The following is a 20,070-nucleotide window of genomic DNA, read 5'->3' as shown; positions in this document are numbered from 1 at the left end:
GTTAGCTTTGGATGATTTTATGAGGGACCTTAGTTTCTTACTGATGCTGATCAGGGATGTCTTTCCTTCTTGGGATTTGCTTTTTTTTCTGAACTAGTTTCCTCCTTCTGTTGTATAACCTGTTTATGGCAGGGGTCCACCAGACTGGTTTCCTTCTCTTAGGGGAGTGAGTCTTGGTTATGCTAGGGATGGCATGATCCATGCATCCTTGTAGGTGCTCACAGAGTGCAATTGTAAAGGATTTTGCATCTTGGGCAGTGTTATCCTTTAGCGTGGGGGCTGTGAAACTTACCACCTCTGCCTTAAGTAAGGTGAAGTTTGGTTTAGAAAAGTTTTTCACTGTGGTTTCCTTGGTTGGGGGTGGTGGTGGGGTGTGGACATCCAGGGTGATTAGTTTATGGTCTGATCTAACCAGTGATGGGTTGACATCTGGTACGGAACACCTGTCACCCATGCTGGTGATGACCAGGTCCAATATGTCGTGGCCTCTGGTAGGGGAGTTTACCAGCTGATCCAGGGTATTTGAGTTGATAAATTCCAGGAAGCACTGAGCCTGGGAGTTTGTACTCAAGTAGTTTTCCCAGTTAATGGTAGGGTAATTGATATCGCCCAATATCAGGGTGTTCAGTAGGACCTTCATGTTTTCCAGTGTCTCCAGAAAGGCGGAGTGGTGGTCCTGGGTCATGGAGGGTGATCTGTAGCAGGCCACAATTTGCATTGCAGATTTGCCTGATGTTAGTTGCACATGGATGATCTCAGAGGTATCATGCTGCGCCACTAACCTAGAGGTGTGGGTATCCTTCATGAATATGGATACACCCCCACCTTTTGCACTTCGGTCCATGTTCTGTGGCCAAAATGTGTGGTATGAGTTGTAGCCCAGTAGTGCTGGAGTGCTCTCCGGTACCTTGAACCAGGTTTCAGTTACTGCACAGATGTCGATGCTCTCCATACTTAGGGGTGCTTCAAGTGCATGTATTTTGAGATTTAAACTCCTAGTGTTGAGTAGCATAACCCTCATTTTTTTACTTGTGCTGTTTACGGTGATGGGTTTGAATTTTGAGCCTTGCCTAAAAAAGGCACTATGGGAGCAGCAAGAGCCTTGGCCAGTATTCGAAAGCCAAGGAGTGACAGGTGCAAGCCATCTCTTGCGAAGCAACGCGGCTTGTTGAGCATGTCATCCCAGGCTGACAGACACTGGATCCCCTTTGAATGATACCAGAAGCTTAGCCAATTGTTGAAATTTATCATTTTTTCTTTATACTGAGGTATCATTCTTGGTGAGGGCAGGATGCTACTCAGGGTCAGGGTCATACCCGCCTGGGCTACATGATCAGAGAGCTCTTCCATGTCTCTTTTCATGTAGTCCAGGGAGGTACGTCTCAGGTCATTCACACCAACATGAACAATGACAGAGTCATATTTGTACTTGTTCTGGAGTGACCTGAGTGCTTGTGTTATGTGGTGGATTCTGGCTCCTGACAGGCAGCTAACAGTAACCTTCTCCTTGTCCAGTCTTGTGAGTGGGGCATCAGTGTGCCTGACTATTGAGTCGCCTATTACTAATGTGTTAGGTATGTTATTTTGCCTTAAGGGCTGTGATTGTGCGGCACACTGATTTTGTGTTTTATCTGTTGTCTGGTTTGTGACGGGAGGTGCAGGTTTTGTAGGTGTCTGCTTTGGAGCTCTCTGATGCTTCTGCAGGTTTTTATTTAGAGCCTCCGAGTATGATTTATGTGTATTTTTTACCAGTGCTGGTTTAGTAGGTCTATGTGAGGCTGGAGGTGTGGTGCAAGTGTTAACCTTCTCCTCATGACTGTCTGTTCCAGTCTTGGGTGAAGAGACCTTAGCCTCCAGTTTGGCTGTATAATTGCATCTCTCGCATATGTTAGCATTTTGTGGTAGGAGGAGAGGGCTGTCTGTGTACATGAGGCAGTTGTAACATTGCCTCAGGATACCCAGATTCACCAGCTGGACTGGAGAGTACACCTGAAGTTGCCCTTTGGTCATGCCTGAATAGTAGGGTGAGCTGCTTAGTCACTTGGTTGGTGAGGGGTGGATAAAGAGCCTTGGCCTGCTGGGCAGTCAAGTGTCGGGGTATATTAGTGTTTGCTATTAGATCTGAGCAAGTGCTGGTCTGTAGGATGCTTTTTGAGTGCTTAGGCTGAGAGTTATACTAGTTTCACATGAAACACTCAAGAGAAGAGAATTAGTGGAGCCAGGAATAATTTAACCCTAGCTAACAGGTGCTGCACAGTGCACAAAACCATGCAAATGCAGTTTTTAAACTACTAACTTCTGGGCTGGAACCACTCCTCCAGGGACAGATGGCTGCTCAAAGTTCCCCTCTCTCACAGGTGAACAGAGAAACTTCCCTCTATCCAAGTAAGGTATGGGCAACCCAGAAACTTGTGACACAGCCCTGAATTCAGCACTAGCCTGAAAACTGGACTATACTAGCTTAGAAAGGTGGGAAACAAGAATTTTTTTTTTATTTTGAAAAGATAAGGCAAAAACAGTAAAAAGTGCACTTACAACAGTTTTAATCGACTACAAGTGATCAGAAAAGACTATCACACTTTAGTGTGTAGCCTACAACAGTTAAACAATTTATTTAAACAAAAAAACAACTCAGGCAGTCAAATAAGTACAATATGTGAGAAAAACAAGCTTTTAAATCACAATAAGTGCTGGAAAAATCAGCGTTTAGGCGGAAAACAGTTAAGTACAACAAGAAAGTGCAGAAAACTGATAATCACTCCAAAGTCTCTCTTTTAAGCTAGAAGGCTTGCATCAGTTTAAAGCTTTCTAGTGCTTTCCAGTAGGTTAGTTACAGGAAAGATGGGAAACAAGCGCAGATGTGGTCTTTTAACCAAGAAAGTTGAAAGAGATGGACAACTTCCCGAATGATCAATAAACTACAATTCCTGGGCCAAGAACCACTCCTCTTGTGGTAGACAGGCTACCTAGTACATACCACTCCCACTGATAAGCTAGAAGGCTGCACTTCAACACAAAGGCTTGGGGGGCTCAGAAGCTTACAAACAGTCCTGGATACAGCAAATCTGTACCTGGACAAGACTAGTTATGGGAAAGGTGGGGATCAGCGCAAACATGGGCTTTAGAACCAGAAAATTGAGAGAGATGGAAAAAACTGCCAAAACGGCCAATAAACTACAATTTCTGGGCCAGAACCACTTCTCTTGTGGTAGATAGGTTACCTAGTGCTTACCACTCCCACTGATAAGCTAGAAGGCTTCCCTCCAACACAGAAAGACTTGGGGGGGGGGGGCTCAGAAGCTTACAAAGAGTCCTAGATACAGCAAATTTGTACCTGGACTAGACTAGTAACAGGAAAGGCAGGAAACAAGCACAAACACAGGATTTTGAATCAGAAGGTTGAAAGAGATGGAAGAGCTTCCCAAACGGTCATTAAACTATCATTTATGGGCCAGAAACGTCTCCTCTTGTGGTAGATAGGCTACCTAGTGCTTACCACTCCCACTGATAAGCTAGAAGGCTTCCCTCCAACACAGAAAGGCTTGGGGGGGCTCAGGAGCTTACAAACAGTCCTGGATACAGCAAGTCTGTATCTGGACTAGACAAGTTACAGGAAAGGCAGGAAACAAGCTAGGAATTTTTTTTTTACAGAAAAGCAACTAAAATAGCAGTAAATACAATTCAAATGCAGTGCAGGCTAGCACACGTGTATCAATATTATGGCAAATACAGTTTAATTAAATGCAATTAAATTAACAAATGACTAAAAAGCAAGTGCAGAAGGCATTAACTTAGAAGGCTACTAACAAGCAGTAATAAGTGCAGAGTAAGAACAACTGAACAGATAGCATGCAGAACAGCAACTAAGACAGTTACTTTACCTTTATAAAACAGGAGGTGGGATCTTTAGAAAAGGAAAGGAGTAACTTATATAGAAATGCATAGAATTTGTGGGAACCAGTAGCAAGATTGATGTTTAAAGATAGATATAGACTGACCAAGCATGCAATGTTGGAATGAATGATAACTGTTAAAAGGAAAGAAAACATGCATGTGATATATAATACATGAAAATGAAAAATTGTTAATATGGTTTGTTTTCTTTTCTATTTTTTTTTTAATTTCTCCAAGTCTTTTGGGTTTCTAATACCATGACGAGAATAGACCCCATTCCTATGTAAAAGTATGATTCAATTTCAAGAAATTAGCATTGTTTCAGTCTTTGATGTTAGTCAGAAGTGCTCTTCGCAGCACATGTAATGTGTCCAATAATGTCTCCTTCTGCAATTCATACAGAGTTACATGTATCAGTAACATAACTGTAAATTATTTTTTTATAAGACCTGTTGCTCCTACTACTATTGGAACTGTCCAGGTATCCTTCTTCCACATTGTCCTCATTTCTGCCTGGAAATCATGTTATTTTATGACTTTGTGTCTCTCTGTACATAAAACGTAGTCACTGGGTGTGGCGATTTCCATGATCAATACTGCTTTTATCTTCTTTTCATGGGCTACTATATCTGGTTTTATCGCATCTATGTTTGAACTGTTGTATAAACCTCATAATTTTCTATAATACTTTGTGGCTCATGTTTCCAATGTTTTTCAGCTACCTCAATATTATAATGTTTGCACAATCCCCAATGCAACAGTCTTGCCACATTATTATGACTGTCAGTACACAGTCCTTCTGCCATTATTATATCACAACTAGCACCAAGAAGTGTAATTGTTTCCAATTCTGTTTTACAAAACCTACATTTGTCTGTTTCCACATGTTCAATGGACTTTGTAAACCAATTTGTATGTAGTCCACTGTCTTGGGCCGCCAGTATTAATCTTTTGTCTTTTGGTTTAAATTTACCTCTCCTTAACTGTTCCTGCATTCGATCCTGATTAACGTGAGGTTGTTCCAAGAGTGTTCTGTGCTTGCAACTATATTTATGCATCTTCCACAATTCTTGCCTTCTCATCTGGACCTTCACTTTATATTCTTTCTTTTGTTTTTGGCATTCAGTTGCTGCCTAATTTTTTTTTATCTAATTCTAGTTTGATTTCCATTACTGCTAGACGCCGATATGCTTCTACTAAACAAAGCAGGGAAGTCATATTATTCTCCTCATTTTTCAAAAATTTCACTATGTTTGGGTCTTCTGAGGTCGGCAGATATGTATGCAGTCTCACATTTGCAGATCTATACATGTAATCAATTTCGAGGAGGCCCATACCTCCTTCAGAACAGAGAAAATATAGCTCTGGTATGCACTGATTTTTTTATAAATCATTTGATGAGCATGAAGCATCCTTCTTGTTTTCCTGTCCAACCTGTCCAACACCTCTTGGGGCCAGTCATTCACTCCAAAACTATAAGTTAGGAGAGGAAGAGCAAATTGGTTTGTAGCTTGGGCTTTGTTCCTAGATGTCAACGTTGCTTTCAGTATTAATTTTAATCTTCTAAAATATTCCTTACTAAGTTTTATTTGGATTTGTTCATGTTTTATTTTTGATCCTCCATCAGTTTCCAAATATCTATGCATTCTGTCTTGCTCACGTTCTTTTATACCACATTTGAGTCCCAAACTGATGTTTTCTAGGTGTTACAGCTTTCCTGCTTTAAAGGTTGTTTTTGTAGATTTATCAAGACCAAGTGACATTCTTATATCATCTGAAAAAGTTTTGACCACTTGGCAGTTGTGCTTTCAGTTCCTCATCTGATGAAATATACAGTTTAAGTCACCTACAAAAAGAAGATGAGAAGTCTTTGCACTTTGTTGGAAGCCAAATTGTAGCCATGAGCTAATCTGTTAAGTAGACAGCTTAATGGATTAAGGGAAAGACAAAAGGGCAGCGACGACAGAGGGTCGGAATATCCCTCTCTGAATTTTTATCCCTGGAATAATAATTTGTCCTTTATCATGGCTTAACTGCAAAGTGATTTGCCACTGTTTCATGGTCTCTGTAATGTAATTTTAAGCACTCTTTTATTCATGAATGCGGGATACTGTCAAATGCTTTTTTGTAGTCTATCCATGCCTTACTCAGATTCTTCCCCTTTTTACCACTCTCCATTATGAATTTATTTAACAACAAACGATCCTTTGCTCAATATGACTGTTTTTATTACCCATTTGTTCTACTGCCATGATTGGGTTTTCTTCTAAATGACTATAAACTCTGTCAGCATCAATTCCAGGGTATATTTTATACATTGTTGGAAGGCAAGTTTTAGGATAGCTTGCAGGTTTGGTCTTAAGTAGGAGTATTGTTTTTCCTGTTGTTAACCAGACTGCTGTCTGTTCACAGTGTGCATATAAATAGTTCTTACTCATGGTTAAATCGTCATGTAAAGATGTTAATACTTTTAGCCTGAAGTTAGGTACTGCATCTGGGCCTGGGATTTTCCAATTAGGAGCTTTGTTCCATTCTCTCTGGCCGTTACTTCATCCCATTTCTTATCTTGTACATTTGAACTTCTTATTCTTTCTTTTACTTCTTCTGTCCATTTAGCATCTTTGTTAAGTTTCAAAGGATCTTCCTAGATATTTCTCCAAAATGTATCTATTTCTTCTTTTTTGGTGGTGTTTCAAATCCTTTTACCTTGTTTCCCATCCTCTGTAAAACTTTCTTTGGGTCATCAATAAATTGCTTACTTTGTACTTTTCCTTTATATTTATCTGCATATCTACTGTTTTTCTGCCTGTGTTGATATCATTAGTTTATTATTTGCAATAGTGCACGATAGATCCTGATCTGTTCTGATACTACACATTGTTTTTTATCAAGTCTATCTTTCTGAGTATTTTGTTGATCTGTTACCTCTTCTGCAATCTTCCCACAGTGACACTTCTTGTCTTAATTGCTTTACAGTTTTCTCTATTCGATACTTCCATGATGGCATTCATTTTCTACCCTTCCTTTCCCTTACTACCCTGTGTTTTTCTGGTAAGACTTTATGTGTTATTAATTTAGCTGCACAACAATAATGTATCCTATTTGTTTCTGTTATATTGCATGAATCTCTATGGACAGACCTAATTACTATGTTCATTTGTTTAATCAAACGTCTAACTTTTGGGGGTTTATTGCCTTTCTGGGGGCTATTTCTTTCATTGATCTTAATATGTCTGTCCATCTCTATTAAATCAAGCAACTCTTCTCTTAGATCATTTTCTTCTAAACTGAGGGCACATTCTTTGTTCTCTGTTTCCTGCGGGCATTCTGTAGAAAGTTCCAGAGCATCTTCCCATACCACATTCTCTTCAGTTTCATCCTGTTGTCATCCATTACTCTTTCATATGGGAACTCACTGGCCTATCACTCCACAACACTGCCTGCATCAAATTTATCACAGTTTCCTGTTTCTTCCCTTGCTGTGGAACTCCAATTAAATGTTGTACTGGTTTTCTATTGAAGGGTCTAACATATCTATATATGACAACTGATCAAATTTTTCCTGCTCCACTGGTTTCTCCTTAATTTGGGGATCCATTGCTCTATCCCACTATGATATTTTCTGAGTTAGATCTTCTACACTAAATCCTTCAATGCTCAGTTAATCCATAACCTCAGTTTCAGTGTCTTTAACTTCTCTATTACTGATCCTCTTTTCTACTTTTCCTCTTTGTTTTCTATTTTTTTTTCTATTGTAAAATTTTCCATGTATGAATGTCTTTGCCTTGTTTGTCTTCAACTATCTTTGGTGCTGCTCTTTTTGTATTGATTAGTTTTGCTTAATCCTTTGCATAAATATTGCACCATATTAAATATCTTTTGCTTTCCCATGCCCATATTTCTTCTATTAATGTATGTGAGCCTATGTCTTAAGTTATACATTAATAAAGGTGTTTAAAAAAGGATGCTGTTATACTGTGGGTGTGAAATGGGCCCTAACCCACACCACCCACCAGCAGTTTTGAAAACTCCACAATCACTGCCTTCAGGATGTTCATGGTGGTTTCCATGCTTGTGCAGCATCTTGACCATCTGAAATGTCAATTGAAGCAAGGAGCTCATTGGGCACTTATGCTGTCACTGCAGACAGCCTAGGCTGCCTCCCTCCCCCATAGGATGGGTGTGTTGATATTTTTAGTTTATTATTTGCTCCCAACCTCCCCTGTTTGGCCCCTCCAGCACTTGTGCCGCAAGTTAAACAAAAGACATCTGCACCACACAGGCAGAGACCAAACACACTGATTTTATATCCTTTGAGCAGCCATGAAGTTAATCCTGGTTTCTTAAGTTAATACCAACAATACCACTGAAATGCAAGGGCTGATCTTCTACTTCTTCAGTAACACCCCACATCAGCATACTCCTGGGGCAGCTGTCCCTTCACCCCACCCTAGCTACAGTCCTTTGTGAGATTACTAGAAGCTATTATACTTGAACAAATAAATCCCGGTGATAGAAATGATAATGAAGTTAAGAATAAATTGTTATACAAAAACAGCATGCATATATCCTTAAAGTATAGCAATCTAAAACCTCTTTGGCTTAATAGGGAAATTAATTGGATTTTTTACTTTGATATGTTTTAATTAATTACATTTTAATTCAAATGATGGAATATTATTTAGGTAAATTATTTTGGGGTGTGAGTTTTTTTTTGTCACTATGTAAATATTTTCTCTGAAATCCTGAGGTTTTAATAAAGTTAGCTCATAGCTTTAAGTTGTATTTATTTTATTCTTTCTGAAATTATTATGAAGCCCATAGATGTTTGTCAGACTGTGGACATTGTGCTAAGATGTTTTAATAAGGTTGGCTTGTGGTTTTACATTATATTCATTTTACTCATTCTGAAGTAATTAAAAACTCAAATTTGTTTATTAGACCATGAGCACTAACCATGCTATTGGAGCCTTTGGTCAGTGAATAGTCTAAATGGCCCTGTACTGGTTGGTAGAAGATACCCTTGTGGCTATAGGGAGCACAGCAAATGTGTTTCCTTCCAAAGAAGACAGGCAATGCCTTTTTCAGGATAGTCATGACATGGGAAAATAGCATGTAAATAAATATGGTTGATTAGGCAAGATGTCTCAATTTCAGGTGCAGCATATGAGCATGTGAAAATGACACTGTGTGGCAGAATGTACAATGAAATCACAATTTACAAAGAATGTATTACATAAAACATGAATGCGCATGTTAAACACACTGCAGTTTATAAAGTCTATGAATCTGTTTAAGAACCACTGATATATTTCACATGCAAGTGAAACAGCTCTCAGATTTAACTTCCCAGAAACTATTGCATTCCTTTGCCAATGTCAAGTACTCCAGCGAGAGACAGAGAAGACAGAGAGAGAAAAGTGTAGTGTCAGACAAAGGACAGCTGAAAATAAATTTGTTAGGTTATGTGCACCTCAGTTACATTCTTTAATTTAAAACACAGTCTACTGCCAGGTTTTTGGTTACATTCTTTAATCTAAAACACAGTCTATTGCCAGGTTTTTGGTATTTATTCATGATAAAAGAATACTGCGGTGGTGGTGCTGCGGTAGCATTGTCGCCTCACAGTAAGACATTGTCCTGTTCGATTCTCAGCTACAGCCTCTTCTGTGTGGAGACATGCATGAATGGGCATACCTTCGTTGAAGGTTGTGCGTCAGGGCTGGCAACTCGGCACATAAATATCTACTGCCAATCATTAGTGGACCGGAGTTCCACTGTGGCAACCCCTAACCGGGAAAGCCGAAGGACACAACAACGACATTCATGATATAAGAATATCAGAACAGAGCTGGAAATGTTTAAAACCTCTAGTTCAGAAATGAAGCTCAACAGCTGTACACTGGCATTCAGCACTACAAATTGTTACATCTGAAACTTCTGGGAATGAATGGAGTTAAGAACTCATTATTAAGATGTAACTGCATAGATTTTAATCTGTGACTTAGTATAAAACGTGTTCCTACATGGAAAAACCCATTCTGTCAAACACATTTCTAGATTTTTAAGTGCTGTATTACTGATAGTAGTATGTTATACTTTGTACACAGCCATTGAACAGGTAATAATTCAAAAGGTGTACAACGATACACTTTAAAACCAGACTGATTTCTAATGTACCTGTCATCAACAGCCTCTGAAAGAACTTGCTCAATGGTCTTCATCCAATCAGAAACCAGCTCTTCATTCTCCTTGATAACTTCAGGGTCTAAGTTCGATGATCTCTGCTGCATGAAATCAGGGTTCACAAGATGTATTGGACGCTTCAGGATCTTCAGTGTATCACAAATGTACAAAGATAACATGAAAAAATATTAGACAATAGCACTCCAGAGGTGATTTTATAACTTTTCTCTATACATTTAGCTCAGCCTGTTTTGTTTGATTGGTTGATTTTGATGACTTTTTACAAAAGTGCCTGTTAACCTTGCCAAAAAAAGATTCCCTGATTATGATTTACATAAAAACAGAAATTCTGGTAACAGGTGAGGGCAGCTTGTTTCACTAACTAGACCAGTGTTCAGTGTGGAAGTTACGTAATCACCTCTTAACCTGGCAGTGCCCATTGTGGAAGTTAGAGATACTAATCTGTCCAGCATCAATCGTATAAACTACAACCTTTCTAGTGTACACTGAAGGAGCTAATAACTACTAAATGGACCAGTGTTAACTGCATAAGTCAGAACTCCTAATATGTCAAGTGTAAATTCCATAGCCTACAGCTCCTAACCTGTCCAGTGTTACAGTGTTAATTTTATAACCTAAAGCTCCTAACCTGAGCAATATTAAAAGTTACATCTCCAAACTTGCTTCAGTGATACCTGTATAAGCCACACACCCTGACCTACCCAGTGTTTACTGCATAAGTTCACAACTCCTAATATGACCCATGCTCATATAATCTACAGATCTTAACCTATTCACTGTCATGTCTATAGCCTACAGCTTCTAACCTGTTCAGCAGCAGTGTTATCACTTACAGCTCTTTACCTGTGCAGTGCTAATTCTATACATTACATCTCCTAGTCTGACTAGTGTTAACTGTATACACCACAGCTCATAAGATAACTGATGTTCATTGTACAAACTACATCTCCTAACCTGCCCACTGTTTATTGTTGAAGCTATAGTTCCTAACTTGCCCAGGAGTAACTGAGTAACCCACAGCTCCTAATTTGCTCAATGTTAACTTTATGAGCTACATCCCCTAACCTGCTATGTGTTAACTGCATAAATTACAGCACATAAACTGTCAGCTGTTAATGGCATGACCTAAAGCTCCAAACCTAAAGAGTCTTCATTGTATTCATAGCCAGCTTTAGGCACCAGTGAACCCCGTGGTCGCTGGGGGCCCCCTGTTCCTTGGGGGCCCCCAACCACAGCAAGTTATCTTATCCTGATGTTTTGCAACATGTCTGTCAAACCAACAAAAGCTAGTACAGCATTCTTGTATACTTAATAAACCACATGGGTAATAACTCTTATTTATATCCCCTTTAAAATTCAAAGATATTTCTGGTTGTATTAACAGTGTTTTGTTAGCTAACACGCATCAGAATTCCATTAAATATTTTACCACTGACATAGTTCCCCTGGCTTAGTTACATCCTGCTGTTGGACATTTTCTCCATTAAAACTAACTACATAGCCGGCTTTAGGTCCCTGCTATACCTGTGGATGCACGGGCCCTCCTTAATCATCCTTGATTGTGTGGGGGCCCCACAAAAGCTGCTGCTAGTTGGGAAAAAACGAGGAAGAAAAAATTTATTAATTTGCTAATTATGCTCTTTAACCTGAACAGGCCTGTGATATGACCCTGATAGGATGAAGCTGATAATGAACATGAGTAAGGTACACACTAGAGAGATCAGCAGCCCAGAGTGACTAATCTCAGTGAAAATTTTGGATTTTAAGAAGAGCTGGTACTTACAATCATCAAGGATGGTTTTCTTTTTCAGGGAGTTTTATAAATACAAACAGAACACCAAATGCTATAACTCTCAAGTCCTTTGCTTAAGAATTCAGTGCAATCTCAAAAATAATAGAGTAAAGGCTCAGAATCAGGACTACATTTTAAATATTACTCTAATTCACTTAAAAAGTTAGTAGAATAACACCTTTTGCATCAACACGCATTTTTGGGCAATAAGTATAAAACTCAGATGTCTGGATAGATTGATTGATTGTAATCCTGAATGATTTACCAGCAAATCAAACTTTTTATGAAGGTGAAAGCAAAAGTAAGAACAAAATCAGGGAGGGTGTATGAAATCAGGGCCAGTGACAGGTTTGCATTACTCTTCAATGAGGGAAATAAGTGACTTACCCCTGCTGCTGTTTGATAACTGCTAAACAGCAGTCACTGGTCTGGTGTGGCAGTACCAGAGTTGCACAATGTATTGTTATTTGCTGAAATAACTACAAAACTAGGACTGGTATGTCATATGTTTGTGTATGTGTGTGTGTGTGTGTGTGTGTGTGTGTGTGTGTGTGTGTGTGTGTGTGTGTGTAAAAAATATCACTGATTTTTATATGTGCACACACCCAATAATGCCAGGACACAGATATTATTCTTCTGGGTATCAGTAAAAAATGTACCTAACAAGTAATTATATTTCAAAAGGAAGAGATAAAATATATCACAGAACATTCAGACACTTAGATCTTCTTGGAGTCTGGTGGCCCCCCACTCACCAGACTGTATAAATGGATACTGGGGGATCCCTTAATCATCTTTGACTCTGTAGGGGCCCCCACAAAAGCTGTTGCTAGTTGCAGAAAAATCAGGAGAAAAAATGCATCAATTTTCTGATTGATCTGTTTAACCTGAAGAGAGCTGAGACATGACCATTTTAGGATAAAGCTGATAATAGCCTTTGGTTTCAACCACACCAATTCTAAAACCAACCCTGCTCAAATGTGTGTGTACAGAAAGCTGCTGTAGGTTATGGGGGGCTGGGGATTGTATGGTTATTTCAACTTTAATTTTCATCACAGTCAAACCTTAGAGGTATGCACATGAAGTCATTACAGCTTGTGTTTGAGCTGAGGACAGTGTGGTCATTGTTTATTTACTTTTCTCACAGACCTTAGAGGTGTAAAAAGAAGGTTACTATAGCTTGTGTAGGGGTGGTGTACTGTCTTGGACCAACAAATTAGAATATATTACTGAAATCATTCTCACAATCACACATCAGGCACATATACATGGAGCTGACTTTGAGGGTTACAGGTGAGGAAGGGGTCTATTTTAGGACCTCGAAAGTTTAATAGCTCGAATGCATATGGATCGAACCATATGCATCGAACTATTAAACAATCGAAGTCCAAAAAAAAAAACACAAAAAAAATAATTTAAACTAGTGTAGGAAGGGGGGCAAGCCCCCCTGCACCCCCCACACCCCCCGCTACTTAAATATACCTACTCCGAGATCGCACTACATTGAAGTAAATGGAAATCTCCACCTACGGAGATTTCCATTTCCATTTTCTATGTTTGTGCTTTCGGTGTACTCGTGTCAAGAATATCGTATTCGAAATTCTCGGACTTCGAGCACATAAAGTAGACCCGTGAGGAAGCATGCTATGTATATGTATATCAGCAGTCACTTGAAATATAAGACTAAGGCAATTTAAAGAAAAAAATAAGACTGAAATTCTTTTCCTGTTCTTGATATTTCTTTAGGCCACCACTGGAGTAAAATACTGAGAAAATGCTTTAAAATGCATCCCAGACCATCTGTAACCCTACGGCTTCTTGGGCCCTTGCTTATTTGAGTTATTTCCTAAATGATTATTACTGCGCTGTCTTGTTCAGGAAAGGAGTGTTGAAAGGATGCAAGGAAAACTAAAGTTGAACAACAACAGTGAACTTCTTTCCTTAATCATAATTTCTGTTCAAGTCATTATTGGATGAAAAGGTTGTGTAAAAAGAAAAAAAAAACTGTAAAATGCACTTCAGAGCATATAGAAAATGGTGGCTTCTTGAAAAAGCTAAGAGTAAGGCAAAATGTGAGAAAAGGAAGAAAAAAGTAATGTGCATGGTATGGGGAGCCCAAAAAGGGGGGTCAGAGGAGAGGACTTGGGGGTGTGTGGAGGGTGTTGAAATGGTATCCTTAGTCATCAGTTCATTTAATTCCAGACCTGTACATAGAATTATTGGAATGTATCATTGTTGCAACTAAATACCAATAACTATAAGTGTCCCTTTGTTAGACAGGTCAACATAGTGTAGTATATAGGCCTGTTGCAATGTAAGAACTTGTAGCTACAGGTCTGTTTGTACGTACTACTCCTAAACGTTTGCAGCACAAACTAAAAGGTTTCTTAGGAGGGGTGGCACTGACAGAATGATAATTTTACTGGAAGTGCATAGGGGGCCCCCAACTTGACATTTGATGGGGTCCCCCAAAATGCTAACACTGTCCCTGATTATATAAGATACAACTCCTAATCTGTCCAATGAGTACTGTATAAACTACAACTCCTAATCTGATTAATAAAAGTATAAAGTACATCTCCTAATCTGATGGTAGTGGAATACAGAAGTCCATGAAGTCAGAAGATAGTCAGACACCTTTCATAAGGAATGCCAGCAGCAACCTGCTCACCAGTCCACAGGACATCAAAAGCAGATGGAAGGAGTATTTCCAGCAGCATCTGAAGGAAGAAAACCCCACAGAAGCTGTACTTCCCCAGAAACAGCCTACAATGAGAGAAAAGGAGGAGCCCATCATAGAAGAAGTAAAAACAGCACTAAAGAATATGAAGTGCCTGAGCAGATTGTAGGATGCACACTGTGGGACAGACAAAGAAATGAGGACATCAAAGCAGAAGCCAAAGTAACTCAAATTGCAAAAAAAGTCAAAGTGAGCTGATTACAGTGGTTCAGGCACATGTGCAGAAAACCAAAAGATAATCTTGTAAAGTAGATTTAAAACAGACAGGAAGAAGGCAAGAGGAAACAAGGGCATTCAGCAAAGAGGTGGATGAATTGTGTGTGAGAAAACCTGCAACAATCCGGCATAAGTGTCAAAGAAGGTAGGAGAGTGGCATTGAATAGATAGACATTGACACAACATCCTAACCCCTTGTGGAAATAGAAAAAAGGTGGTTGATGATGATGATGGTGCACAACTCCTAATCTGATCAATAATGGTATAAAGTACAACCCTTAATCTGACCAGTAACTGTATAACCTACAGCTTCTAATCTGTCCACTGATAACTGTATAACATACAGGTCTTAATCTGTCCAATGATAACTGCATAACCTACAGCTCCTAATCTGTCTAGTGATGACTGTATAACCTACAGCTCCTAATCTGACCAATGATAAATATATAACCTACATCTTCTAATCTGTCCAATGATAACTGTATAACCTACAGCTCCTAATCTGTCTAATGATAACTGTATAATTTACAGATCCTAATCTGCCCAGTGGTAATTATATAACCTACAGCTTCTAATACAACTAGTGATAACTGTATAAGATACAAGTCCTAACCTTCCAAGTGTTAATTGTATAAACTACAGATTTTCATCTGACCCGTGTTAATAGTATAAACTACAGTTCCTATCCTACCAATGTTAATTATGTAAACTACAACTCTCAATCTGCTTAGTGTTAATTGTATAAAATACAACTTTTAACCTACCCACTGTTAATTAAGATGTGGTTAGTAACATGCCCAGTGTTAATTTGATGCAACTCCTATTTTGCCCAGTGTTAATTATACACAGTAAGCTACAGCTACTAACCAGTCCAGTGAATTGTATGAGATACAGCTCCTAACCTATTGAGCTTTAACTATATATGCTATAACTCCAAACAGGTCCACTGTTAATCTTATAAACTACAGCTCCTAACCTGACCACTGTTAACTGTATAAGCTGTAGTTCCTTACTATGTAAGCTATAGCTCCTAACCTGACCACTGTTAACTGTGTAAGCTACAGTTCCTTACTATGTAATTTATTATGGATACAAAGTAAATTTAACATTGAAATTCACCAAACATAATATGTGATTTAGTGCTTTCATCTACAAATGTAGACTTCATCAGAATAAAAAAAAAAACAATAAACATACAATATATGTAAAAATAATGGAAGTAACACAGCAGTACTATTAGGTAATTGCATAATTAGAAAATTCTAAAACCATTAGTGCTAGTTATACCTAGTAATCCAAGTCCTTCTTAAAGAAATATACACCATATTATAGGAATTCAAACCCTATAAATATTTAAAAATGCTATCAAAGTCCAAAAATGTAAATAATAAGTATGTGTTTAACATGTAAACTTTTACAAGAATTTTCTAGGGGCTGATGATCAATCTTTGTGAATATGTTTATTTTAGAATGTATTTTACAACTACATAAGTTTAAGCATGGTTTTATTACTATCATTATTGACAGTCAAGGATTTTATTTATTTGATTTTTGAAGAATGGTATTTTTACATACTTTTTTGGTATTAGCTTTTACTTCAGAAAAGTTGATGGCAAGCGGTGTGGTCCCAGCATAGAACTCTGGGGGGAATCCTCTGATGACTAGTCTCTTGTGGATGTAACTTCTCTTGTTTTGATTATCTGTGCCCTATCTGTAAGCCACTTGGCAATCCAGCGGATGATACAGGGGATTATTGCAAGTTATTTATCTTTTCTACTATGCCTGAGTGGGAAATTGTGTCAAAAGCGTTGGTCAGGTCGAGGTATGCAGTGTGCACCGTTTTGACTTCATCTATTGCTTTGGTGAACTTTTTGAAAAAATCCACCTGGTAGTGTAAGCATGACCCACATTTGATGAATCCAAGCTGAGATGGTCCAGTGTTTGTAGGTTCCCTATGCCCTGATTGATTGTCAATGATAAGTCTTTCCATGGCTTTGCATGCTTGGCTTGTCAGACTTATGGGTCTGTAATTGCTAGAGTCTGTAGAAAGTCCTCCCTTATGCACCAGAATAACTGTAGCTGTTCTCCATTCACTTCCTGTAAAACCTGTAAGGAGGCTGAGAGTGAACAGTGTTGTTAGGGGTTGTGGCTAAATTGTGCTTCATGCTATTTAAGATACATCCAGGAATATTGTCAGAATCCAGAGATGCAGTATTTTTAACTTTTTATAGCACTTTTAGACTAGACTTGGTCTTGTGTGACAGCTGGAGGCAAACCAGTTTCAGGTGCACCTTGAGAGACAGATGGAGGAGAAAGAAGACTAAAGTTAGAGCTAAATTTATCTACCAGTAGAGTCACTGTATATTCAGTCTCCTTGAAAACAACATTGTTCACAATCAGTTCAGACCATTTCTGTGTTGTGCTTTTGAGATTACAGACATAACTAAAAAATGCCAACTGTCTTTGCTTGGATAGCTATTTTAGACTTAAACTTGGCTTTGGTGGATTTTATTAAGCTCCTAAGTTGTTAGTTTATTTCAGTGACAAGGGATTTAACATTTTTGAATTACGCTTTTTTTTTTGGTCAAAATTCTATTCCTTTTATTATGAAAGCTTGTTGATATTATGGTTCCACATGTGGGTTTGTTTCTAGGGTTTGGGCTGCACTTGTTCCTGTGGGATGTAGATGCAGCTATGCAGCTGTTTAAATGCTGGTATAATGCAGATATGCAGCTGTTTACATGCTGGTATAATGCAGCTATACAGCTGTTTACATGCTGGTATAATGCAGCTATGCAGTTTACATGCTGGCATAATGTAGTGGTACAAATTACTGCATATTCAATTGAGTTAACTGGCTTTGGTGGGGATTTGTAGATTGCCAGTGTATCACTTAGGAATAGGTAGTTTTTCTTAAAGAAATTTCTAAAGGTACCATGGGTGGAGGGGATCTCTAGTTTCAGTTTTATTTCAAAGGAAACTGCTTTGTGGTCAGACCTACAGATGATGAAGATATGCAAGGGATGGTGTAAGATGCTCCCATATTAGTACTGACAAGACAGATTAGTTTTACCCTACTGACGATTTGTTGTTGCGATAGTAATCTTGCTCAGTATGAGAGGAACTACAGATTCAGACATCTGGTGTATGTGCTTGGCTGAGGAGCCAAAGATGAGAAGCTGCCATCTGTGGGATTATGACTGAATGCCTCTAAGTCTGAATCCCACCAAAATGTAATGACACCGTAACACCGCGAATCCCTGATTGGCCAGGGATAGCCGCCTGCACTGTCAGGGAGGAGCACCGCTTGTCACTGGGTGAAAGCGCACACGGAAGGGGGCCACCTCTCTCCCACAGTGCACTGCACATTTGTAGGGAACCGGGTGCTAAATCATTCATAAATGACCTGATAGAACTGACACGACTGACAAGATCTCTAGTACGTACTCTGACTAAATGTTCCAGGCCATTTGTTCTGACAATGTCCAGGAATCTCTGAGCTTGTGCACTAGTAGTGGTGTATGTTTCCCAGACTAGAGTTGGATAGTTTAGATCCTCTAGGAAAATGGCATTGGGTTTAATACTGTGTGATTCTAGATCTTGTGCCATAGAGGGAGTTCTATACCTAGCTTATATATGGTACAGGACCTTTTTTGATGATTATTTGGACATGAAGAAGATCAAGTGCATCCATCGCACTGCTTTACCAGTCTTGATGTGAGTCTCTTCTGGATGTAAATTGAGATTTCTCCACCGTTTTTCCCTGCCTGCACAGTAACTGGTCTAAATGTATGGAAGACATTTGTAGTTCTGCACAGCCAGAGTGCTCTCTTCTATTTTAAATTGTGTCTCAGTCGCTGTGTCTTGCAGAATGAGAAGGGCTTGCACAGAGTGGAGTTTCTTGTTCAGGCTCCTAGCATTGCTCAGTAATGCCTTCATATTTTCCTCTGATTGTTTTGTTATGTTGATAGGTTTCTCAGATTGCCATTACCTAAAAAAGGTAATATGGGGGTATGCAATGTCCACACTGACTACCCCTTTCCATGAGGGACATGGGTGCGACACCCAGAGTGAATTTGCATTCTTCCATCCATTTGTCCAGATTGCACTTGGATAGGGTCAGTGAGGAACTCTGTTTCATCTAAATTGGGAGTGTATTCCATAGTAGTGGCAATTTCTGGGAGATATATCTGTTTGTCTAGCATGTTCTGTTAATGTCACAGGCTAGGTTAAGATCCCTAGAGCAAATGACTCTAGTGCCATTTGACTTGCGGATATGCAGCATATCCATCAAGGCAGGGTCAGAGTCTGCCCTGTAGGCCAGGCACAAGTCACCTCTCAGCAGTCTATATGATACAGAGTGCAATGACAGGGCTTTCAGTCTGTCCACGTAAGTCATGGTTTGCAGGCCCTGTAGTTTCATGGTGAGAAACCTCTGTGGTCTCTCCAGCTGCTGCAGGTGTCTGGTGAGGTACATGCAGAAGGGGACATTTTACTCTATTAATGGTCTGATGAAGATCGAGTACAGCGGAGTTATAACATTCTTGGACCTGGATGTGATGCCCTTACTTATAGATGCACAACATAGAAGGCTTTCTTTACCACTGTGGAAACTTGGTGGTAGAAATTCAGATTGCTATCTACCTGTGTTCGTAGAACTCACACTACTGAGTTTGAACTTCATGGAGTGCTGTCAATATTGTAATTAGCAGGGAATTCAGCTTTACCAAAGGAGATAATAATGCATTTTTTTGCATTTAGTTTTAGACCGTGGCTTTGGCACCAGTCATTTGTCTGTGTTAGCCCTTCCTGTAATATGGTAACATCATTGGGGAACTCAGTGATTGCACACAATTTGCAATCATCAGCAAATTTGGTAAGCCAAAGGCCATCTATTTTAGCCTGAACATCTGAGAAAAAGATTCCAGACAATAGCAGAGATCCTTGTGGTATGTCACTGGTGACAGGTCTTCTGGTAGAGGTGGAGTCACGAACTTTGACAGTAAGTGTTCTGTTGGTGAGCCAATTGGTTACCCATCTAGTGACATAAGGGTTAATCCCCAGCTGGGAGAGTTCTCAATGACACCTGAGTGGGGGATTGTGTCAAAACCCTTTGCTAGTCAAGGTAGGCAGTGTGCACTATATTACCTCATCCAGGGCTTTGGTGACTTTCTCTAAGAAGTCTACCAGGTTTAATAAGCATGATCTACCCTTAATGGAC

At 39.2% G+C, this 20,070-nt stretch overlaps 1 protein-coding gene across 1 annotated transcript in view; it reads right to left on the bottom strand.

Annotated features, from left to right (window-relative positions):
• The window catches only part of LOC122814238 (dynein axonemal heavy chain 5-like), a 3,525,594-nt gene that overhangs the window by 3,414,569 nt on the left and 90,955 nt on the right, over positions 1-20,070 (bottom strand). Inside the window, exon 7 of the mRNA XM_044086840.1 lies at positions 10,075-10,226. Within this exon, the coding sequence (XP_043942775.1) occupies positions 10,075-10,226 (152 nt within the window). The remainder of the gene's footprint in view (positions 1-10,074; positions 10,227-20,070) is intronic.

Source organism: Protopterus annectens, chromosome 1.part1, assembly GCF_019279795.1.
Source record: "Protopterus annectens isolate FY-2018-M chromosome 1.part1, PAN1.0, whole genome shotgun sequence".
NCBI classification, from domain to species: domain Eukaryota; kingdom Metazoa; phylum Chordata; order Ceratodontiformes; family Protopteridae; genus Protopterus; species Protopterus annectens.
This window is presented reverse-complemented; position numbering and strand designations above follow the sequence as displayed.